At 43.3% G+C, this 20,429-nt stretch overlaps 1 protein-coding gene across 1 annotated transcript in view; it reads left to right on the top strand.

Annotated features, from left to right (window-relative positions):
• Positions 1 to 20,429, top strand: part of LOC126336872 (enhancer of split mgamma protein-like) — a 125,702-nt gene that overhangs the window by 80,330 nt on the left and 24,943 nt on the right. Inside the window, exon 3 of the mRNA XM_050000980.1 lies at positions 8,462 to 8,584. Coding sequence (XP_049856937.1) covers positions 8,462 to 8,584 — 123 coding nt within the window. The remainder of the gene's footprint in view (positions 1 to 8,461; positions 8,585 to 20,429) is intronic.

Below are 20,429 nucleotides of genomic sequence, written 5' to 3'. Positions count from 1 at the left end.
CGCAAGTGACATTCTTTTTAAAACCATAGTGATGTGAGGACAGAAACTTTTTCTTCTCAAAGGAATTTGTTGTATTCAAACTGAATATATGTTTAAGGTTATCTGAAGGTGTTCGCTTCTGACGAAGAAAATATGAAACGGCCAGACGGGTGGAAGGAAATGAAGTGAAACTTGACAGGTTGTGCGAGTACACCATGTTATTTCATGGCTACAAAATTGAGTCATATTTATAAATAACTTTGCAGAAGGAGTCCAGTGGGATGTTGCACTTCCTCTTGGGATAGACTTGACCTGCCATCTCATCTCACACATGTTCTACCGGGAAAGAATCTGGATATCTTGCTGGCCACGAGCGTACCTAAATATCATGTGTCATGTGTGACATTGTCCTCGTGGAAAATGGTACCACGATACTGTCGCATGGCAAGTAATATGGGAGGATGCAATATGCCTCCGCCGTACCATCTTGCAATCAAATTCCCCCAGTCATTGTCAGTCGTTATCTGAAATACCCGATGCCTCCTCACCATGACCACAAGAGTAACATCGCTCTCTCGAAGACATTCGAAGAGCGGTCTCATTCTCTCACGTGGTCGCCGTCATACTCGGAGATGACTGTCATCCGGGGCAGCACGTCAGCCGTCCACGCTTCCCAGTCACAGCACCACTCCAGACGCAGCCGTTTGTGGAGCGGTATGAAGTGCGGCCTCCTCATAGGACGGTAATTCCCTGGTGCGGTTGCAGTTAGTCTCCGACCAATGCCCATTTATTGCTCTCCGACGGCAGGAGCAAAGTGAAGGTGTTACGATTTGCTTGGTGTACAACACGGTGATACTCCCTTGCGGTGGTCAGACGTGGAGTTCAGAAGTATGACTTCCCTCACGGCATCCTGCTGTTCAGTATCGAAACACTGCCGACATCCGAATGACTACACAAATCTGGATATTGCACGATTCGATCAGTTGATCAAATTGAGTCCTACAATAAGGTCCCTTTCAATAGTGCTGATAAAGCTGTCTCGCACAGTTGGCAGTGTAACGATGGATCCTGGCAGTCGTAGCGGGATGATATTTCACTTAAATCGTAATCACAGCTATCAGAAGTGTTCTTTGAAGAAACAAATATAATTGCTTTTCTTTTTTGCGCTATCGGCTAGGAAACACTATAAACTTTGTTTACCACTACTTGCTCGTCGCAACAACAATAACAATCATAATATTTACAAATTACTTAAGCTTTCCTAAGTAACAACTTCGAACGTTTGCACATTTTTTATGTCTCATCTATCATCTCCTTGTCTTTCACTGTAATCGTTCAACGATACTGTTCACGCCCCTTATATAGCCTACCAAGCCTGATAATGAGAATAAATGTCCTCTAGCGGCCGTTCTACTTGTCGACGGGTATTGCAACTCTAATCACTTACATATCCGACGGTGGTGTGTACGTCAACGTAGTTACACTGGCACCCGACCATGCCATTTGGGTGCTTCCCTTTTCTTTACCAAGCACTGTAGTAATAAAGTCAAACTACAAGCGACCCGTACATTAATTCCCAAAAGTCGCCTATGCGCCCTGCAGGTGATGACGGGTGATAACAGCGTTTACTTTTTTCAGCAGGATATGGAACAAATATGGCTAAAGTATGTATAACAGTATAGCGCTTCGAAGGAACAAGTGCTGTGATGTTCATGCAAGAAGCACGGCATGCATTCAGCCAGTCCCAAGAAAACTGAGTGCACATCAACGGTAACAAACTTCACCTCCACCACAACAAACCTTTCTATCTGCTTGCTCTGTTCTTCAGGTTCAAGTTGCTTGTTTTCCTGCAAGTTCGTTCCCTGTGCGCTGTGAGATTTTATTTTCACTTCTTATCGTTGCGGGAGTTACTATTTCATTTGTAGTGAGTTGTGTAATGCTGAAAAAATCTCAGAAGTAAGTTTGTTAACCTTCTGAGTACTAGAGGTCACTACCTTAAACTTTCTTTTTAAGTTGTAAGTTCCAGTGCCTTTCGCATGAAACAACCGATGCTATTGCTAGACACAGACACCTAGTGGTACACTGAGGTACTTCTAAGAATGAAATGCATTGTAGCAGTCACAACATTCAAAGTAACAGTCGGCATGGAGCTTGTGTGTGCTACATGATTATAGGTGATCGTGATATGTGTTGTTTTATGGTGATCATATTGAAGAGATCATTACCAGCAAAAATAAGTATATCTAAAGTTATTGCAACGTGAATTTGAGTTTGTACTACTGCTTTTATAAGTGTTGTCGAAATAAAATCATTGGAGCAATATTTATGTTTGATATAAATTTATTAAATTTTAGGCTTGTTATTTAGGACTGTAATTTTGTTTTAGGTGTTATGAGTGCATAGAACTTTCGTGATGTGGGATTTTGTCTAGGAAAAATGCGAAATTGCTTTCAAATCTATCTCATGAAATGATGGTTGGCTGAAAACTGTATGTTGCAGTGGCTGCAAAATGAAAACACAACCTTAAAACAATTGATTCTTTACTTTTTGGCGATTCTTCTGGTATTCGATGCTTACTATGATGATAAAGGGCACTTTTGTGAAAGACTTTAAAATAATTTTTTTTATATTATTGGGACTCAAAAGGTTAAAGGATATGATCAGACATGTCCGACGTTACTTTCTTGGTCAGGGCGTTACGTACGAGGTCGGTCGATAGAATGGGTTTGCGTATCACATTTCTACTACGAGAAAGATAAAAGTAACGAATGAAATTACAATGAAATCCAGAGCATTAGCCGCTTACAGGCGTTGATAAATACAAACGGGGCAGTTGAAAATGTGTGCCCCGACCGGGACTCGAACTAGGGATCACCTGCTTACAGAATTGTTTATAACTTATAACTACATTGCCCCAAAATGCAAAGTAAATAATAAAAATATGTGCATATTCCCGGCCACTGAAGATACCTTGCAGAGAATAAAGGCGAAACGCGTGTGGCTTGAAAATTGTGCTTCATTCAGTTGTAGGTAGACGGTCCAAAACACGAAACCGAGGAAGGCAGGAATAATCGAAGAATTTGAGATGTGGTGCTACAGACGAATGTTGAAGATTAAGTGGACTGTAATGAACTGGATGAGGAGGTTCTGCGCAGAATCGGAGAGGAAAGGAATATGTGGAAAACGCTGACAAGGAGAAGGGACAGGATGAGAGGACATCTGTTAAGACATAATGGAATGACTTACATGGTGCTGGAGGAAGCTGTAGAAGGCAGAAACTAAAGGGGAAGCAGAAGTTGGGATACATACAGCCAATAATTAATGACGTAGGTTGCAAGTGCTACTCTGAGATGAGGATGCTGGCACAGGTGAGGAATTCGTGGCGGGCCGCATAAAACCAGTCAGAAGACAGATGACTCAAAAAATGTACTCCTGATGAAATCTTCTCGGGCTTCCGTGCGTGAGGCTGCGTCAGAATCCGGCGACGTTTAGATGAATGTCATTCACATCATCTTCTGACGAAGATTCGAGATAGCGCGGGCATCCAACGTGCATCTTTGAGTGGAGGTCATCTCTCATCACTTTTTCCCTCGATTCGCTGGATGCCCCGCCTGGGTGAAGAGGTGGGCAGAGATGGTCGTGTGTGAGGTACGTGTATAAGACACCCGCGATAACTCGACACTTCACCAGAAGATGATGAGACTGACACTTACCGAAACATCGCGCAATTTGGACGCAGTCAGTCGGATAGGATAACGACAAGCATACTTGCCTTTCATACTGTTCAATTAACAGGGTGTAAATTTTAAGTTGACAAACCAGAATAACTCGAAACATAGGCTTCACACAAAAAAATGTGTAGAATCCAAAGTTGATTATTTTCGAGGAGGACATCTGCTGGTGGTAAAATTAGCCCGCCACCCCAGCCTCCCTGGGGTGGGGCGGAAGGCAACTTCAAAATATCACATGTGAATCTCCATTTTTTATAGCAGAATCAGATTTTACAAAAAAAAAACAACGTACATTTTGTCTTAAACATTTGTTTTGGTTCTTGATAGTTAGTTAGCGCTATAAATCTAGAAAATCCATATTCTCAGTTTTGCGTGGAAAGTGGATGCGGAGAGATAAAAAATACTTATTTACTTCGTAAATTTTGATTCGCTAAAACTAAAACTGTCCCTCTCTCCCCACAGGGTGGGGTTTGAGAGAGAGGAAGTAGAGTTTTACAAATGTTGACCCGAATCTGCGGAAAAACTTAATACAGTATTTGCTTAACATTTGTAAAACTCTAATTCCTCTCTCTCAAATGCACCCTAAGGGGAAAGAGGGAGAGTTTAAGTTTTAGTGAATCAAAATTTACGAGGTAAATAAGTATTTTTTAATTATTCTTAACTATTTTCCACCCAAAACTGAGAAAATGAATTTCATTGAATTACAGCGCTAACTATAAAGAATCAAAACAAATGTTTAAGACAAAATGTACGTGGTTTTTTTATATAGAATCTGATTCTGCAATAAAAAAATGGGGGTTCACATTTGAAATTTTAAAGTTGCCCCACCCCGTGGGGTCTGGGGTGGCGGGCTGATTTTAGCACCAGCAGATTTCCCCCTCGAAATTAATCAACTTTGGATACTATACATTTTTTTCTTGTGAAGCTTATTTTTCGAGTTATTCTGGTTTGTCAACTTAAAATTTACACCCTGTATACTGACGTAAGAAACCCTATACCAAGCAATCATTAACGTAGTGTAATGATATTACAGGAATACCTCTGTCTAGGCAATAAACTTTTTAACGTTACACAGCAGAGAACAGCCGTTGCAAATGTAAAATTTTGGTACATTAATGCCGCACGGGATTAGCATAGCGGTCTCAGGCGTTACAGTCATGGACTGTGCGGCCGGTCCCGGCGGAGGTTCGAGTCCTCCCTCGGGCATGGGTGTATGTGTTTGTCCTTAGGATAATTTAGGTTAAGTAGTGTGTAAGCTTAGGGACTGATGACCTTAGCAGTTAAGTCCCATAAGATTTCACACACATCTGAACATTTTTGGTACATTAATAACAGGAATAGCCGGCAGCATGTTGAATGCAAGCATGCAAACGAGCACGCATTTTGTTGTATAGGTGCCGTATGCCAGTTTGTGAGATGGAGTTCCATGTCTGCTGCACTTGATCTGTCAACACAGGTGTGTTTAACGCTGTCTGTGGATGACGCTGAACTTGTCGTACGATGGTGTGGCATTTCTGCTCGATTGGAGCCAGATCTGACAGTCGAGCAGGCCAAGGCAACGTGTCGATGCTCTGTAGTTGCCAACAGCGGCCTGTGGGCAAGCGTCATTTTGTCCTGCTTTCATACGAAATCACACGTCGGTACACAACTCCAGGTGAAGCTCCAATGTGTCTAGGTAGCAGACAGGTTGGTTACAGGCCCTCACCTGGCCTCCTTCTAAACAACACTGGCACCGAGGCAGAACCGGCTCTCGTCACAAAATGCGACAGACATCCACTCCGCCCTGCAAGGAGCTGTCGGGTGACACCACTGTAGTGATCAGTGGGGTCTGTGGAATGCACGCTACAGGGCGTCGGGCTAGGATACTCCTGGAAGTAACCGACAGGTAACAGTTCGTTGTGTCACTGCGGCGCCAACTGCTGCTCTAGTTTTTGCTGCAGATGCAGTACAACGCGCCGAACACGATGGTATTCCCTCTCCCGTAGGTCTTCCTGAAACCGGTCTTCTTGCGACTATATCTTCCCGTAACTACCGCGGCCATCAGATCATGTCCAGTGGCTACATTACCGCCGAGTCTTTCTCGAATACCGGGGAGGAAAATCCAGCACCTCGTAGCCCAGTAACACGACCTCGTTGAAACTTAAATTGGAAGGAACACACAGAAATCGTTGTGGGGTAGGCTAACCGAAGGACACTTAGAAAATATACCAAAGAAACTGCCTACACTACGCTTGTACGTCCTCTTTTAGAATACCGCTGCGCGTTGTGGGATTCTTACCAGATAGGAGCCGGCCGCGGTGACCAAGCGGTTCTAGGCGCTTCAGACCGGAACTGTGCGACTCGGTCGCAGGTTCCAATTCTGCCTCGGGCATGGATGTGTGTGATGTCCTTAGGTTAGTTAGGTTTAAGTTCTAGGGGACTGATGACCTCTGATGTTAAGTCCCATGGTGCTCACAGCCATTAGAACTATTTGACTCAAGGAGTGCATCGAAAAAGTTCAAAGAAGGGCAGCGTGTTTTGTATTATCGTGGAACAGGGGAGAGTGTGTCACTGAAATCATACAGGATTTTGGATGGACATCATGGAAACAAAGGCGCTTTTCGTTGCGGAGGAACCTCCTCACGAAATTCCAATCACCAACTTCTCCTCCGACTGCGAAAATGTTGTGATGACGCCGGCCTACTTAGGGGGAAACGATCACCGTGGTAAAATAAGGGAAATCAGAGCTCGCACGGAAAGGTATAGACGTTCGTTCTTTGCGCATGCTTTACGAGATTGGAATAATAGAAAATTATGAAGGTGGTTCGATGAACCCTCTCCCAGGAAATTAAATGTTATTTTCAGAGTATCCATGTAGATGTAGATGAGTTGTTGATAGTGGCGTCGTCTTCGTTTTAAATGCCTTCTCACTTGTAACAAACGTACACGATTGTTGCAGTACCTATTTGAAGTAAACCTGATTTGCATTGTAACAGTGCTCTACTGGCGCCACTCTTATGCGACTGGCGCGAAATTTGAACAAAGGTCTTCTTACAAATGTTGAAACCCAGTAACCACTCGCACAATTTATTCTTTAGCTGAGTTTTTTCCATCAGTGTTTTATGATTTTTTTAATATATAAAATTACACATCCAACAAATATTTAATTAAACATCTGTCTGTAAAGGGTGAAAAGAATTTAAGCCGACAAACTCTGGAAGGTTGTAAGGGACAAAACAAATATTTTTCCCTAATGTCATTTTTCCTATAAGGAATATTTAAACCGGTAGAGGAAGATTTCTCTGGTGGCAACTTAACTAAACAAACAAACACTTTTCCATTTTTTATGACCAAGAGGCAACACATTAACACAACCCAATTTCAATTACAGTGGATTTTCAAAAATGCCTCCGTTGACACGTAAACAAAGGTTAAACCGTCGGATCATGTTATGTCTGACACGGGCAAAATCTCTAGGAGTATCCTGAATTGTTCCTGCTGCTGCTATTATCCGGCCAACCAGATCCTCTTCTGATGCAACAGGAGTTGCATAAGTAAGGTTGTGCATCTCTCCCCACACAAAAAAGTCCAGGGGGCAAATATCTGGGGATCGAACAGGCCATGGTACAGGACCACCTCTGCCAATCCACGTTTCTGGGAACCTTCGGTCCAGGAATCGACGCACACGATGACTGAAATGTGCGACGCCCCGTCATGTTGGAACCACATACGTTGTCTTGTAGGGAGAGGGACGTCTTCCAGCAATTCTGGCAATGCTCTGGCGAGAAAATTGTAATAGTACCTGCCATTTCATACACGAGGTAGCAGATACGGGCCAATTACACAGTCCTTAACAACACCGACCCGCACATTAACGAAGAACCGCACTTTATGAGCGCTAGTAACTGTGACATATGGGTTATCCTCACTCCAAATATGCGAATTGTGCATGTTGAAGACTCCATCACGCCCGAACGTTGCTTCATCGGTAAATAACACAGAGGATGGAAATGTAGGATACATTTCACGCTCTTCCAGGTACCACCGCGAAAACTGTGCTCTGGGTGGATAATCAACTGGTTCCAGGTTTTGGACACGCTGTAAGTGAAATTGACGTATTAACTGCTCTCGAAGGATTGTTCTTACATTCGTCTGATTCGTCCACATGCAACATGCAATTGCACGAGTTGTGATTGAAGGATCCCGCTCCATATGCTGCAAGACAGCTTCCTCAAATTGCAGCGTTCTTACCGTGCGACGCCGTCCCTGTCCAGGTATTCTGCTAAATGATCCGGTCTCACGCAGATGTTGGTACACAGCAGCATAGGTCCTCAGATGCGGGATATGGCGATTAGGATATTGTTGTTGATAAACCCGCTGTGCCACTCGTCCGTTGTGATGCGCTACGTAGTATGCACCAACCATATCAGTGTACTTATTCCAGGTGTATCGCTCCATTAGTAAACACGGACAATCTACACTGCTGGACAGCAGTTGCCTACAACTGAAGAGCGTAATGCGCCCTCTAACAACAGAAGATCGTGATACGGCTTCTAACAACTGAAGAGCGTTATATTGCCTCCACCGGTTTAAATATTCCTCACAGGAAAAAATGACATTAGGGAAAAACATTTGTTTTGATGTCACCTACAACCTCCCAGTTTGTCGGTTTAAATACTTTTCACCCTGTATAATAGGAGTATGCAGTTTTGATGGAATTTATCACTCAGAAGTCTCGGTGTCTTAAGTCGGATGTGTGCCCCTTTGTGCAGGCGGAGGGCGAGAACGTGAGCAAGCTGGAGAAGGCGGATATCCTGGAGCTGACGGTGCGCCACTTGCAGCGGCTGTCGCAGTCGGAGGGCGGTGGCTCCTGCTGGCAGTCTCCTCGCTTCCAGGTGAGTCCGCCTGCTCTCTGCTCGCTACTCACATCACGGCAAAAGTCGAGCCGTGATGTGGCCACACAGACAACCGACCACTTCCGAGAGCTTTTCGACTTTCCTTAACAGCGTCAAAGCTCCTCAGCCAGAAATTTCTCCCTATACTGGGTGTAACGGTTATAAGTGGAGATATTTCTATTGGTGACTGAGGACAATGTACTGTAAAACATTACATCGTCACAGTTTATGTCACTTCCAGACTAATAATTCTAACTACTACAAGTTGCATGGTTTTAGGTTGGTTAGTTACCTTCCACTACATGTGGAAAAAGCAAACCAATAATGTAAGTCTGCAGGCTTTATGTAAGTCTGCAGGCTTTCGTGGCCGTTGTCATTAAAGTTAAAATCTTCTGGGGTGTTAGGCCGCGTCATATTTCCTCTAAAATAAACGACGTTTCGGTCCCTCTTTGCCGGCCGCTGTGACAGAGCGGTTCTAGGAGATTCAGTCCAGATCAGCGCTGCTGCTACAGTCGCAGGTTCGAATCCTGCCTCGGGCATGGGTGTGTGTGATGTCCTTAAGTTAGTTAAGTTTAAGTAGTTTTAAGTCTAGGGGACTGATGACCTCAGATGTTAAGTCCCATAGTGCTGAGAGCCATTTGAACCATTTTGATCCCTCTTTTCGGATCTTCTTCAGGATTTTCCGGTGTCCAGTATTGTTAGCAATAGATTGCTAGATACTGAAGAAGGTCCCAGAAGAGGAGTCGGAACGTCGATTATTTGGGAGGAAATACGACGCGGCCTAACACCCCAGAAGATTTTAACTTTAGCAAACCATTAATGTTTGGTTTCCCTGAGTAGCAGGTGAAGTGTTGAGCTGTGGACATGTGGACGCAAGACAGTTACTCTATACTGATAGGCCCAGTCCACTTAGTAGTGCTGTTACGGCCATGCAGAAAACGTCAGGTGTTAAAGTTTGTGACGTGTTTGTGGGAAGACTGTTAGACACAGAGAGAAAACAACCAGTACACTGATGTGTATTATTTAAGGCACCACATATAAAAATACCTGCACTTATACCGTCTCTTTATTGCCGATATTCTCTAAGGGAGTGGTTAATCATTTGCAGATTTGTCATCAGAGACACAGCGGGAAAATCCGACTGCTTCCAGATCCCTTATGGAAACAGTCAACATTGCCCTTCTAGTCTACAGCGTACACCACCTGATCAAAAGTTACGTGTACCTTCAGCTTTTCCCGGCTTACGACAAGTCGATGTAGTTCACGGGTCAGCTGCCGGGTCTAAGTGTCCAACAGGCACAATATTTCGCTATCATCTGGTGCGCTGATGAACAGTTGCACATTGACATCAGGCAGTTCACTCGTGAACTATTTTAATCAAAATTATCAGCTCACATCCATGTAATGCGAAATTGGCCACTAGATGCCACGAGAGACGCACCTGACAGTATACGTAACTGAGGTGGGAAGTATTGTCGGTAGAGAAGCAGTAACAGTGGAAAGGAACGTCCAGGAGAGCCCAAGTGACTTCGAACAATTACAAGGGAAACTCCCCATCGCAACCCCCTCAGTTTAACAGCCCGTCAAAAACTGAACACAGATCAAGCAGGAAAACAGGAAGAAGTTGTAATGAACTGTGAAAGAAGACGCAAAATAGAAATAGTGAACTGTCCAAGCTCAAGATGAGCAACATCAGGTTTGCTTGAAAAGCTACGTCATCGTTGTTATGCGATCACCGTTTTGGATGGCTTACATCTACATCCATACTCCGCAAGCCACCTGACGGTGTGTGGCGGAGGGTACCCTGAGTACCTCTATCGGTACCTCTTCTATTCCAGTCTCGTATTGTACGTGGAAAGAAGGATTGTCGGTATGCTTCTGTGTGGGCTCTAATCTCTCTGATTTTATCCTCATGGTCTCTTCGCGAGATATACGTAGGAGGGAGCAATATACTGCTTGACTCTTCGGTGAAGGTATGTTCTCGAAACTTTAACAAAAGCCCGTACCGAGCTACTGAGCGTCTCTCCTGCAGAGTCTTCCACTGGAGTTTATCTATCATCTCCGTAACGCTTTCGCAATTACTAAATGATCCTGTAACGAAGCGCGCTGCTCTCCGTTGGATCTTCTCTATCTCTTGTATCAACCCTACCTGGTGCGGATCCCACACTGCTGAGCAGTATTCAAGCATTGGGCGAACAAGCGTACTGTAACCTACTTCCTTTGTTGTCGGATTGCATTTCCTGCCGAAGATCCGTGGTCGACTCTCCTTCCTGACCGATTTCTTTTTTTTTTACTGACAAAAATATGAACTGTCCGTCCGATTACCATTGTGTCTATTCACTGTGTTCATATTTGTGTCTGTGCCGTGGTGTAACGTCCAGCAACGAGGTGTATGGAAGGTGTGGGGTAGCGGGTTGAATTATAATTCGAATAATAATTATGGGTGGAAATTGAAATAGTTGTAAATATTGTATCACCGCTTTTTACGAGAGCCTGGTAACTATTTCTGTGGTCAGCCAGAAGGTGATGGAGAACATACTGGCCATAGTTCCGAGTCTGCAAGTCCAAATTCTTGTCCAGCCCACTGAAAGAAATGTTTCTATTCTCTGTTTGTTCAGGGGAAACAGGACTATGATTATAAGTGAAGATTTTGAGTTCTAATTCATACATATATTTGATAAAGTTTGACACGCACAACATTGTAATATTCATTATGTTCTAACTGACAGGAAATCTCTCTGTCCTAAACAGCAGTATGAGCAGTTCAGAGGCGACCTCTAAGGTAAGTTCCTACTAAATTGTCGTTCGCCCTGACTACTGATAATCAAAATAAATGCTCGCCACAAAAATGGAAAATAATTTTCACCACTTGCCACACGGATTTGTTAACATTACGGGTGGCACACTAACAGTTCTGCGAAATCTAAGCGACCGAGGACGGTGTACAGTCCTCGCGAGTTCACTTTCTGTTAATACTGAAAATAAGCGTTTTGCAATAGCCTGTCTCTGACGTCATCCGAGGCAGCAGCACTCCGACGTTGACGTTTGACTGACGCAGATCTTAACGTTGGCTGGATGCGAAGCAAAGCCTAGTCTTGCCTTTCAGCTGTATTTATATATGTGGCGCAGCGGACGGCCAAGGGAACACCTGCTGTCATCCGCCCTGTGCCCACGGTAGAACCCTCTAAACGGCCACTTTTTCAAACACATAATATTTTATAACAGTGTCGTGAACCAATTTAGCTTCTTCATAACTTTTGCATGAATGTAGTTAAGTACGTTAAAATCACAGAAAAAGTTTTAGCTTGTCTGCCTTACAACTTTCCCTTCTAAAATTTTTAGAACGGAACTGACAGTAGAACATGACCCCTGAACTACAACTTTAAGAGACCTTATATCTGTTATTATTTACATCCAGGCCATGAAACTTGTTACAGCTCTAATATTTAATAGGTTTTATCACTTTTATCACGTGCTGTAACCGTAACTTTCTAGCCTGAATATAACAGATACTTAATCTACTACAAATAAGGACGTTTTTGTTACAAATTTAGTTTTAATTAAATTACTAGAAAACTATTAGAGGTAACTTAATGGGGTCACTTAGTTATTATTTTTATGTTGAACTGAAGCGTCATACAAATTTTCATACTTCTATGTCTAATATTTAGCATCTTCAATTTTTCTTAAAAACATGGATTCTGACCAAAATATTGATTTAATCTCGTTGAGACATGTACCAGTTAATTTTAACATAAATCTGCACTTTATCACCAATTTATGGCTTCCTAGCTTTATTATTTAGCGCCACTTATTTTTTTTCTTAAAACGATGTATTTAGGCAAATTATTGATCAAATCAGTATGATACTTGACAGTTTAAACATTATTACGCTAAAGCATATGTTGGCAAAGTTTGAAAGAGCTACTTAAACCTTTAATTTCATTTTTAATTCTGGTGCAATACTTTTGTGCTACGCACAGACGCCTTATGGTGACGTGGCGCTGCTAGTGGCGCATCTGTGAGGCAATGGTTCGAAATGGCTCTGAGCACTATTGGACCTAACATCTGAGGTCATCAGTCCTCTAGAACTTAGAACTACTTGACCTACCTAACATAAGGACATCACACACATCCACGCCCGAGGCAGGATTCGAACCTGCGACCGCAGCGGTCGCGCGGTTCCAGAATGCAGCGCCTAGAACCACTCGGCCATATCGGCCGGCTGTGAGGCGATGGTTTGTGCACAGTAACTGAAATTATCTGGCCTGCGCAGCGTCTCGACATGAGCTCAATAGAACACCTTTGACAAGAGTTTCGACTACGCACCGGGCCCCAGTGGCTGACATAACTACCTCCTCTGGTTTCGGCTCTTGAAGAATGGGTTGCGATTTCTCCACAGATAATGAAACACCTCAATGAAACTGTGCCCATCAGAGTTAAAGCTGTCGTAAAGGTCCACTAATAGCAGTGCCAAGATACTTCTCATCAGATAGTGTAGGTAACTTCTAACGGCTAAAGAGTTATCAACAGCAACAAGTAACCTGTAGCGTAATAGTACAACGCAACACTTCTATAGCACAGGTGATTTGCAGAGACTTCAATAAACTAAATGCTCATTAGAGTTCCTCGCCTACTCTGAAGCTTTCGTACATATACCTAATTAGGCAATTCTTTTAAACGACATATAATTATTATTTGCGTCAAAATGGCATTCCTTCCGCAACTGTTCCGTTTCTCTCTACTTTGAAAGACGTCAACATCGTCTTTGTCGCTTATGGCGAAGGGAAACCGGTTACGGAGAGGAAACGATAAAAACGGTCCGCACCTACTTGCCGCAGTTAGCGTGTTATGGGCGGGAGGGCATCCCCTTCGGGCCCGCTGGTAATTAACAGAAGATTGCTCCCAATCTGATCGGCCGTCGCCACTAATGCGCCTGTCAAGACCACTTTCCAGCTCCCAGAATTACGAATACATCCGGTCACCAGGTCCTGATCTTAATTGTACCACTCACTAAGACGGTGGGCACAGAACTCGTCTTTCTATTGGAAGAACGGAGAGGAAACGGTGAACACCTTAACAAGCCACTCTAAGAAAGTAACGATTTGGACTGCGTTGACGTTTCAGTTTTCACGTCTGGCCTCTGGGGACATTGCGAATGTTCTCAGACACATAGTGAGGTTTTAATTTTCGGGGACAGAACTCGCACTGAACTCGTGTAAGTTATTTTATCGATAAGTCCGAGACCTGAGGCTTGTTACCATTTCTGTCAGCAACGTTAGAACTTCCTTTCCCCAGAAAGGATGATAATCACACGCAGGGACTCCCAACCTCGAGAACCAGGGTTTTTTTCTTGGGGGTATCAGTCCCTAGGCCTTCACTACATCTCTCAGAGACCTGCCTTTCCTGAAAGTAGACAGTGAATAGGAAAATGAAAGACACCTCGGGCCTCGAAATCTAATACCGCTGGGGCAAAAAGGAAAGAAAACAGAAGAAGACTGACAAAGTAAGTGTAAGTAATACCAGACTTATCTAAGAGCCCATATGGTTGCTATCCACATACCGCTAGGAAAGGGGCCCTTTAGAGGACTAATCTTTCTCTGAAATCTCACCAACTGATGAGTCTGGCACGGTGGCCCTACCAGGAGCATATCTCCCACCAGCATAGCTCAGTGGATCATTGACACACACAAACTCCCCACCAGCTTCACAGTGGTAAACCTAAACACACGAACGATTTACAGATGAAATTATGCTGCATAAAGGAATTAGAGAAGGAGGTTCATTAAATCCACTCCTTCTCAACTAGTAATGCACCACGTCACTAATCAAGTAAGAAAGAAACTGGGCTATACAATGAGAAGTAAAGTAGTAAAGCAAATAATGAGGATAATCTACAAAGGTTAGCTCATCAATTTACTGAAACAGCTCAGCAATATAACATGGAAATCTCACATAAAAATAACTAAGAGTATGGTAATATCAGAAGCACCTGTTTGATGTAAATTAGAATTAGGTGGTCTGTCAACGGAACGAGTGATGAGTTTATTTATCTGAGAAATGTTATCACCAGTTATAAGGACTTAACCATGGACCTGAAAAGTCAAGTGACAAAGCCAGGCAGGATACCCGGACCCCTGCAAAATACTGTAGGAAGAAACCAATTTAGGGGAAAGTAAACATATGTAAAACAATGGTGCGTCCTGTTTTGACATACTCAGCAGAAACTTGAGCAGAAAGGAATAAGGTAAAACAAAAGTTAGCGGCAGTGGTGATGGAAGTACTAATACATATACAAGGAGTGACCATATGGAACGAAAGAACAAATGTGTCGACAAGAGAACGGTACGGAATGCAAAAAATGGATGAAGATTAGGAAAATAAATTGGAATGATCATGTGGAAAAGATGGACTCTCCAAGACTTGCTAAAATCTGTAAACACGAACAATTGCAAGGGAAACGATTACCCAGGCGACTACCCTGGAGATGAGAAAGGAATAGCTACACAAACGTCTCATTAAAATCTGTAACTGTTTCTCTCATATAATTTTGTACTCCAAGTAGAAAATTGGTCGCGTTGTCCTTAATCAGCATATCTGTATCATACTTAGTAGGTCTTACACCACTACTACAAGCACATTACAAGACTGTAGTATTCACACAAGGGAGAAGGGGTGTTGAAGAAGGCCTGACAAGGGAGCGCCCATAGAGAAGTCCAAAAATTGACAAAAAAAAGAAACCTCCCACCTACGAAGGTTATACATGTTCAACAATGGTTTTAACGCTGCTACCTGACTGCAGAATAATCTTGAAAGCCTGAAAGCGATTACTGAAGCAAACATCCTATTTCATTGTAGCTTCCGATTTCCGCCGACTGAAGACACAGCGATGGATAAAACAATTAAAAAAGGGAGGGGATATGTAATTTACTTCATCATCCAGCCAGTATTTTTGCTTCACCCAAGTTTCTGTTGATACTACATGCTTCCAATTAAACAAAAAAAATCAAGAATCGTGCTACAGTGTGTATAGAATAATATAATATTATGAGAGTAATAAAATATGTTACTTGTTATACTATGTGATCCAAAGTCGTTAACATTTGAAAATTGAATACTTCACGTAGTAATGTAGGTAGAGAGGTAAAAATCCAAAACAGGTCCTAAACTGAGCACCAGATGGCGCTTCATATGATACAAAAGTTAAGTTGTCTGCGGACCTGGGAGTCCAAGTGTGACGGACGTGGTGGCTCAACGCGCTATCCTCGTCGGTGTGCGCGAGGGATCCTTCTGAGATGGAACGCCACCGTGCATAAAAATCACAGCTACAGGCAGCCAGATTACGGATGATCTGACTACCCCTTCTTGGCGTAACTGACTTCTTTCTGTCCAGCGACTCCATTAACCGGTGTAGCACTCGTTTGTGGTTTCAATAAAACATCATGTTATTTCAGGCACGTGTGTCAACTTTTACATCTCTTCTTAAATTATTCCGTGAATTAGTTCTATAATAATACACAGGTTTTGTTTTAATTTCATTTTTTTAGAAAGCTTGTACAATTTTCGGTTTACTTACAACCGTGATCCATTCATGTTGTGTTTCATGGAAACAAAAATAATTTTTTAGTGTGATCTATTAAACTCTGCAAAGTCATAACTTCCATAAATGCTTCATTTTTATTACACCTAACTATAAAATTTGAAAATTTTGAAAATATGAGTAGAAAATAATGCAGAAACATAGTGCCAAGAGGGAAGGGAAGCGGGAACAGCTTTGGCAGTTATGTGAGAGCCCTGGATAGTCTCAGTACGATTCTTCCAAGCCATGGAGACGGAGAATAGCCACTGAGACACACAGAGAGAGAGAGAGAGAGACAGTCAGACAGAGAGACAGAAAGACAAGGTAAACCAGTATCCTCGAACGTCCGCTAACATCGGAGAGGCCGTGGAGTGGAACGAAGCCTGGGTTGCAGCCGTGGTCAGAATACACGCTCCCTTCCGCATGAGACCAGTTACGCCATACATTGCTCCAAATATTAATTAGCAACCGTTTATTGGCCTACCTAGTTGCTCCTCAGCAATGCTACACTTCACAAAACTGTTTAACAAGGATCCCCAGAAAAGCTTGGACCCGCAGGACAGGGTGAAAATTTCTGTTTCGGAAACACCAAAATCAAAGTCTCAAATGGTTCAAACGGCTCTGAGCACTATGGGACTTAACTGCTGTGCTCATGAGTCCCCTAGAACTTAGAACTACTTGAACCTAACTAACCTAAGGACATCACACACATCCATGCCCGAGGCAGGATTCGAATCTGCGTCCGTAGCGGTCGCGCGATTCCAGACTGTAGCTCCTAGAACCGCTCGGCCACTCCGGCCGGCCCTGTGCGGTATTTTAATTTATTCAGAGAGATTACGAGATTCGACCGCTGTACTAGAAAACGTACACTGCTAAGAGTTTACGGTGCCTCTACCTGGTCGATAGTAACTTCGCCCGATAATCTCCAGAAAGACGAACTAGGGTAATTGGTCGAAGGCCTACGTGAAAAGTCACAATAAAACAACAAACTACGAAGGTAAAAAAAATATTTAGTCTCTCTATTATACCTTGCAAAGTCATATTTTCCATAAAATACCGCTAACGACTTCACGACCTGATACAAACATCTCCTACTCGGCAAATGCGTGCCTATGTCACACACTTGAATGCAAAAATCGGAAAGACTATTCATCAGGACATATCCTAGCATCTGCAAATTCTTGTAAGTTTTCTTCACTAGAAGTAACACTGTTTGGATCAAGATAGGTCACTAACTTCCGAGCTTAGAAATAAGTAATTTTATCAAAACAGAATCTCTGCTCTAAAGAGCTTTCGACTGCAACTCCTAGAACTGCTGAACGACTCAATTTCGCGAGCTCCTGAAGACTGCCGAAAAATCGTTTAAGGATCTCCGCGATCAGGTTGAGGACCAGGATGCAAACATGGGTCTCTTACTTCTCTCACCATTAACATTCTAGTGGATGTATCGAATAAGCCTCTATTGTTGGATCTGACGATGGCTGCAGAGGCAAAACCGGCCCTGAATTTAAACACACTATGACACAGACATTGATTTGTATAGTTTAGCCCCTAAAAAATCATGAGTAATGGTATCTTATCCAATTTTCTATTTCGAGTGCAAATCTACACGATGGAAAGAAATCTCAACACCGAAAAGAAGTTGTGCGACATCTGAAACGTGATGTCTGTTTCAGTTTCGAGCCAGTTGCATAAGAGTGGTGCTAGCAGCGCCATTATGAGGATGCAAATCAGCTTTGTTTTAAATACACGCAGTAACGGTCGTGAGCGTTAGTTACCTTTAAGATTGGACGTGGTGAGCTGATGTTAGTCAAGAAGGCGACAACACCATTATCAACACCTCAGTGAGTGTGAACGACGTCGCGTAGTAGGACTACGAGAATCGGGATGTTCCTTCTGCGATACTGCTGAAAAACTTGGTAGGATTGTAGCCACTGTACATGACTGCTGACGTCTGTGTTCACCAGAATGTACGGTCCGAAGAGGGCCGGGCCCCGTACGGCCACGCGGCAGTACCAGGAGGAAAAGACCATCGTGTTCGGGGTATGGATCTGGCGCATTTTGCTAAAACTGTCGCAGCAGTACGAGCAGCACTGGGCACCACAGTGACACAAACAACTGTTGCAAATTCATTACTTCAAAGACAGCTCCGAGCTAGACGCCCTGTTGCGTGAATTCCACTGACCTCTTTTGCTTCAATGGTGTCAGTCGAGAGGTCACTCGAGAGCAGTTGTGTTTTCTGGTGCCAGTGACGGCCGTTTGTTGACTAGAAGCAGGCCAGTTGAGGACCCACAAACAGCCTTTCTGCGTGCTATACACATTGGATCTACACCTCGAGTTATGGTCTTGGGTGCAATTTTGTATAACAGCAGGAGCACTGAAATTGTTTTCCCCTGCACCGTGACTGTAAATCTGAACGTCAGCCTTGTGATTCGACCTGTTGTGCTGCCACTTGCGAACGGATGTTTTCCAACAGGATAACGCACACTCAAATATCGCTGTTGTGACCCAACAAGCTCTACAGTCAGCCGACATGTTGTCTTGGCCTACTTGAGCATCATATGCGTCTCCAGTCGGGCACATATTGGACATCATATGAAGATAATTCCAGCATCATCCACAAACAGCATTAACCGTCCCTGCATTAACAGGCATGGAACTCCATCCCACAAACTGACATCCGGCCTGTATAGCATAATCTATGCACGCTTGTACCATCGCATCCAACATTCTGGCGGATACGCCGTTTATTAACCTACCAGCATTTCACATTTACAGTGAATTATCTCGTGCTTACTTTACCCCGTGATCTTGAAGTGTTAATCACCTAGACGAATGTATTCCGTCAGCTTCATTACTTTAATTATTTTTTGGGGCTGAGATCTTCTGCGTCAGTGTAGGTAACAGTAACAATGCTGGAAGAAACAGTTTGGAAATTCGTGGTAAGTTCCTGTGGGACGAAACTGCTGAGGTCATCAGTCCGTAGGCTTACACACTACTTAACCTAGCTTAAATTAACTTACGATAAGGACAAGACACACTTCCATACCCGAGGGAGGACTCGAACCTCCAACAGGGGCAGCCGCGCGAACCGTGGCAAGGCGCCCTAGACCAAGCGGCTACCCCGCGTGGCTAACTAAAAAAATGTGCAATATAATTCTTCGTTTCCAGAATACGGACTAACTGATGTGGGCAGTATAAAGGTCACTGGTCTCTTCGGTGGATCCAGGCTGATTTATTTCGCCTCGATTCGCCTCTGCCACTGTCAGCATTCTTCGCAAGTTCATTTCCACGTTTTGTCATGGGACTGACTGGTCCTTAATAAAGCCCCAACGTGCTCACAAAGCATGTCAGACGGGTATGCGAGCAGAATGATACGATAAGTATTAAGACGCCAGGAAGTAACGTCCGTGACATTATAGAGAACCGTGGCTGGCAAAAAAGTGTTGAGGAAGAAAGAGCTTGGGACCAATCCAACAAATAATTGAGGACGTTACGTGTTCATCTGAGAACAAGAGGTTGTCACAGAATAGCAAATCTTGGAGAGCCGCATCAAACCTGTCAGACCTATGACTTCTCCCTCCCCTCTTCCCCCCTTCACCCCTCCACCCAATTGGAAAAAAAACAAGAAAATTAAAACCAACGATGCTTAAATGATATTTTCGCATTAGGTCATTAAAGTACAACAATTTTAGGCATAATTGTTTATCCGACACTGTTGTGCTTCAGAAGGGCTCAAGGCCGAAATCGTAATAGTAACATAAAATACAGAGCTTTTACAGTCAAATGATAGAAGTATCATTCAAATATTAATACATAATTGTGGCCCAAAAATATGAAAATATTACCAACTAACGTGTTTGACGAAGACCCATTCCACCTGATGCCGCATCTAAGAATGAGTCCACGGCTTTGCCGAGAATTACATATTTAAACCCAAGGAAACCTTTAGAGTTATGTAGCAGTCTTGTTACGCTATTCACAGCGTAAGTCAGTAATCTTCCTCATAACGCTGGAAGCTCTGTTGTGCTGTTTGTGGACTACCCTATTGTCTATAGGAGTGTTATTACGCCAGAAGATTCTAGCAGAGAACAGGAAGATTTTCGGACTATCGACGGTTGATCGAGTGGCTAGCAGTTTAGAACGTAAATAAACGTAAAGTTTTCCATAGAAACTGGCGAAGAGACTCACTACTATATAAGTCCGCGGGTTTGTTACTGAAGGTAAATAAAATCTAGATTGTTAGGCCACGTCATATTCTTCTTT

The sequence above is a fragment of the Schistocerca gregaria genome, chromosome 2, assembly GCF_023897955.1.
Source record: "Schistocerca gregaria isolate iqSchGreg1 chromosome 2, iqSchGreg1.2, whole genome shotgun sequence".
Taxonomy (NCBI): Eukaryota; Metazoa; Arthropoda; class Insecta; order Orthoptera; family Acrididae; genus Schistocerca; species Schistocerca gregaria.
Note: the sequence above shows the minus strand (reverse complement) of the source record. Positions and strands in the feature narration are given on the sequence as shown.